This window comes from Trematomus bernacchii, unplaced genomic scaffold (genome assembly GCF_902827165.1).
Source record: "Trematomus bernacchii unplaced genomic scaffold, fTreBer1.1, whole genome shotgun sequence".
In the NCBI taxonomy this organism is placed as follows: Eukaryota; Metazoa; Chordata; class Actinopteri; order Perciformes; family Nototheniidae; genus Trematomus; species Trematomus bernacchii.
In genome coordinates this window covers 8,442,483-8,447,393 of record NW_022987513.1, presented here as the reverse complement: position 1 = coordinate 8,447,393, position 4,911 = coordinate 8,442,483, and the positions used below count along the sequence as shown (strand labels likewise).

The following is a 4,911-nucleotide window of genomic DNA, read 5'->3' as shown; positions in this document are numbered from 1 at the left end:
GGTAGCCTATGTGCTGAACAGTGGAACCTCCTCAGCAACAACTCCGAACTGCATGTGGACTGTACCATCTGCAAAGAGCGGAGCGGGGAGACCGCGAGCTCACCTGACAATAGAAGTAAGCGGTCATTTGTCGAGATCCTACAGCAACATCCCTCTGGAGGAATAATCCATTAGTATACACATTACGTCATCTCTGTGATAACCCGACACACATTGATTGATCAAATCACTTTATTCTTCGCTGTCTTTTACGGTTACTCAATGACTATACATCTACGAGGTTTTATCGCTGCCATAAAGCAAATGTATTAGGTCTGTTTTAATTGTTTCTCTTACTGCTAGATAGAAGGAGGTCCTGAAATGATTCAACAATTTTCAATTAAATTAGTTAGGCCGGTTAATTAAAGAAGAACTAATTCATTTTTGATGCAAATGAGGCCATCAAGTGTTCATTTCAAAAGCAACGTTTTCTCGTATAACTCTTTAACTATGAATTGTAGAAAAACATTTGTATTGACTGCTTGGCCCAAATGAGGCAGTCCGGCCAATAGATTTAATTGTCCAACCATGCAGGCTTTTGTCATACAGACCACGCCTATTATCACAATTTCGCTATTTGAAACAATAGTTGTGTCACAATTCTACAACATTATCTGGCTGCATAAGGCTGCCAAATGAAAAGATGTATAGTTGCTTATAGTCAGTCAACAAGTTCATCTTTGTGAATGATGTGTGTGGGTGCGATAGGATGGGTGTTGGGGGGCCAGCACCCCTTTCTGCTAACAGAGAGCTAACCAGGTCAGTGCTTTCATTTGAGTCTCAGTGCTGTCTTCTGGAGAGCCACCAGGGATACAATTACTCTCCCACTATCCCATTCATCTCAACTCTATAGAGCAAGCGTTTGTGTGCACCACGCAAGCCTGCTTTATTCTATTTTATTTGTCTAAATCTATCTTAAAGTGGGTAAAATGAGTGCAATGAATATTCTCATTGTTCTTAAATGCATTCAGAACATTTTGCTTTGAGTAGGCTACAATGGATCAACATGAAAGCTATATGTTGCTTTGGCAGCTCATTTATGACGAAGTAGAAGTGCAGGCTAAACAAATAATAATAATAATAATAATAATGCATAATTCAATTTAGGGGCTTCTTCTAAAATGAAAGCCATTTGGAAACTTTCCCGCTGACTTTTTCACAACCCTTAGACTTTCCCTTTGTAATGTATTACTCTCTGATTTGATTTTCCTTGATATAACGTTTTCTAATAAAATACAACATATTTTTAATTACATATGGCCCAAAAAGTACACTAAATCATAATTTAAACGTTGTCTGGAAAAGTCTGTGGGCTTTTCTTATAACATCTCAGTTGATTAGCAAGGAACACTGAGCTAAGTTTCTGTACCTTCCTTTGTTCATGTATTTGACTCATACATAATTGTCTTTTCTGAATGCACTCCCTGTGAGCACAGTAGCCTATTGAAACACCATGCACAACTCAGAGGAAAGACTTAACCTGTGTGTGACCAAAAAGTAAAACTGAGTTAATGAAAGTAGACATTCACACAAAGCCACAGAATCCATGTTCTATGTGGATGATGTGAAGTATTTTGTGATCATGATAACAACCCTTCTTTTCTGCTCGCTTCTGCTCTCTCTAAACTAAAGCTGCTCTCCGTCACCAGGTACTTCTCTCTCAGGAATGTTTTTCACCCCTTCAAGTGCTCTTTCATGAAGGCCAGAGAGGTATTGAGAGGGCTTCAGGATTGTGCCGGAGTAAAGATCGGTTAAATTAGTCCACCTCCTGCTCAGACGCTTCTTTTATTCTGCGGGTCAGCACCTCCCTCCCTGTTTACCCACATAAATTGGTCTCTCTCTGTTTTCTGTCTCTATTCTTTCTCCCACACATACCTCCATTGTGACTGTGAGAAAGCGGAGGAGACAGGAATTTCATCATAATGTCAAAGTTACTGAACATCCTTGATTTTCAAAGTCTCACACAAGTTTCCTCAGGTGATTTAAAGACTGATATAAAAGTCTGCAGTTACAGACCAAAAGTGACATCTGCTGGCTGAAAGAATGAGGTCTTTACATCCACGTTCAGACTTACATGTGGCATCATGCTTTTCAAATGTGTCTTGCCCTCTTTGAAACAACAGCTTAGAACTTAACAGTATCTATTTGTAATTATTGACTTTCAGTTTGATCATTATTAGTTAATATTGTGTTTTACAATATTTTAGGCAGCTCATAAATAATTACCATATTATCTCCATGATAAGGTCTTTTCATCAGCCTTACTAAAGGAAATACTAAACGTTGATTAGATGTATTTCATGTGAAATTCAAAATGTTGTATTTATATGCTTTTCATATGTTGTTAATCAGCATCTTAGTTAATTCTTGAGGAAATCTTACATTTACAATTTACGATTTAATCATCATTATTAGGTGAAATATCAGAAGAAAAGACTTTACAATATTTAGACATTATTATATCACATACATGTCATTGAGAGCGTTATATATAAGTTGTGTTTATTTGTTTATTTAGTATAGCGAAACAGTCTAGATACTCATCATTTCTGACAATGGATTATTGTCATTTCTGTCAGCTTTTTATTATGATCACATGCGTTTGATAGCATTTTAAATTCTGACCTAAATCTGAGATACAATTTATCATACATTTTCTCATGTACTGTAAATCACACAAAGAAAAAAAAGTATTTCCTGCAAAGACAAGTCAGTATTTATACTCAACATTATTGTAAGCAAAAACAGACCCACATGATTACTGTGTCTGATCTCATACCGTAGGAAATGTCTTAGCGGTGATTTTGAAGCCAAAGGTGAAATAGTATTTAAAGACATGTCTGAAGGTTTGATCTCTCAGGCCATATATGAGTGGGCTCAAAAACTTAGGGAAAATGATAAGGCATAAAAAGAGAGCATACTGGACATTTGTGGCGAGGGTGAGATTACTCTTCCACATGCTGTCTGAGTTTATCGTATTAAACACAGTGGAGGTGAGACACAGAAACACCTGCAGCAGATGCAACAGCACTGTTTTATAGGCTTTACTGCCTTTACTCTCAGTAGAACCCGAAGAAGAGGCAGAGGCTGACCTCACAGTGATCATGATAGCAAAAAAAGTGTAGATGATGATAATAATTACACATGTAAATAACACAATGATGAAGGCATTGTTTGTATTCGAATAAAGTTGTTGACGGTAGAGGTGTCTGTGGCAAAACCTCGGCACAGTGTAGTTTGTATTCTCTACACTGACAAACAGAAAAAGCTGTGTGAAGGAGTCTAAAGAGGCCACGGTCCACATCACAGCGATGGCCACTCCTGTCGTCCTGGTGGTTACAATATCTGCATGCCTCAGTGGAAAACAAATGGCAACATATCTCTCCAAAGACATCACAGCCAGGTTTAAGGGGGATATTTTAAAAGTGAAGGTTGCAAATATTGTGAGAATAATACAAATGTAGCTCATCATTCTGACCATGGTCACAGCAAAGATGTACAGCAACATGGTCATTAAAAGCTGCAGAGATTCAGACAAAAGTAAATGACCAAACAGGATATAACGGGGGGTTTCCAGGAGGAGAGGCTTGCTCAACAAGGCGAACAACATGACAGCGTTTACGTAGAGAAAGAAAAGACATGGCAGCATTGAGAGCACAGCTTTAACAGGCACGTGAAACTGCATCTGCTGGGTTACTTCTGTGGTGTCATTCATGACCGCAGCTTCATGCAGCGTCTGTAAAAGCATGGCACACAATCTCACCCATCCTTAATAAACATTATGAACAAGTCCTGAATGTTGAAGCCTGTTTATTTTGAAAAAATAATAACTTAAATAATCATGTTAAAGCCTGCAACAAAGCCACAAATCAAACATCACAATGAATATATCAGAAACAAATAATATTTGCAGTTAAAGGCATGATGAATAGATACATGAGACACATTACTTACATCTCCCCGCTGTGATCTGACTTCATTTAACAATGAAGGTTCCCTCTACAACTTTGAGGAATGATTCACCATTCTTCTTAACACCACCTTTTATAAGTAAGCGTTGTCTTGACAACATCACCTGTCAGTCTAACAGCCAGTCAAAGCTCTGCATTGTTTATCTGTTTTTCTTTGCAGGACAGTTTGAAAAGGTGGCTGCGACCAGCGCAAACATTTAAATGTTTTCTTTATTTATAGAGACATAACAATGTTGTATCTGCTTTATTTATTCTTTGAGGGCACAGTTTGCCAAGATCCATTGAAATTCAATGAGGATATTACTTAATGGACATGTGTGCCCAGTGACCACCTGTGGAGATCAAATGTACACTTAAAGTTCCTTCATACAATTATATTGCATGAATACTGCAGTATATCAACTTCAACAACACAGTTCATGTTCATTTCCAATTCAAATGTGTGCAGGCTTACTTTCAAAGTGTTGGTAAAACTGAGACAACACCAAAAAACACATAAAGTGATGCCAATCTAGATAATTAAAAATGATATGTATATGAAACCCAACTTGTATGCAAGACGATTACTTTTACATTTGTTATGAATTACTTTTGTTGTATAGATTTTACATTTTTCCGAACATGACATGCAGAACATCTCAAATCATTAATTCTCTGAAAACATTTCTAAAGTGTAAACATGTTAAAACACAGGTTGCATTTTCACATTGTTTACATAATGTTTTTGTTTTTTTACATTTAGCAGCTATGTTAGTGTTAAACTCTAAACCCAAAGCAAAGTACAGCTAATGCTGAAGGGATTTGTTTGGGTTATTCTCAAGTTTAAATGGAATACAGCACATTTCTTAGGACAAGTGAACCTTTGGAGGTTTCTCATACCACATTTGATCCATGATTTGGT

General features: G+C 37.2%; 1 protein-coding gene across 1 annotated transcript; it reads right to left on the bottom strand.

The window, feature by feature from the left end:
- Nucleotides 1–2,812: 2,812 nt before the first annotated feature.
- LOC117499507 (odorant receptor 131-2-like) lies at nt 2,813–3,724 on the bottom strand. The gene has a single exon (XM_034151922.1). The coding sequence runs from the start codon at nt 3,722–3,724 to the stop codon at nt 2,813–2,815; it is 912 nt and encodes a 303-aa protein (XP_034007813.1).
- Between the last annotated feature and the right edge of the window lie 1,187 nt (nt 3,725–4,911).

Excerpts from the sequence above, each read along its gene's own strand:
- LOC117499507 (XM_034151922.1), bottom strand. The coding sequence starts at position 3,724 with ATGCAGTTTCACGTGCCTGTTAAAGCTGTGCTCTCAATGCTGCCATGT.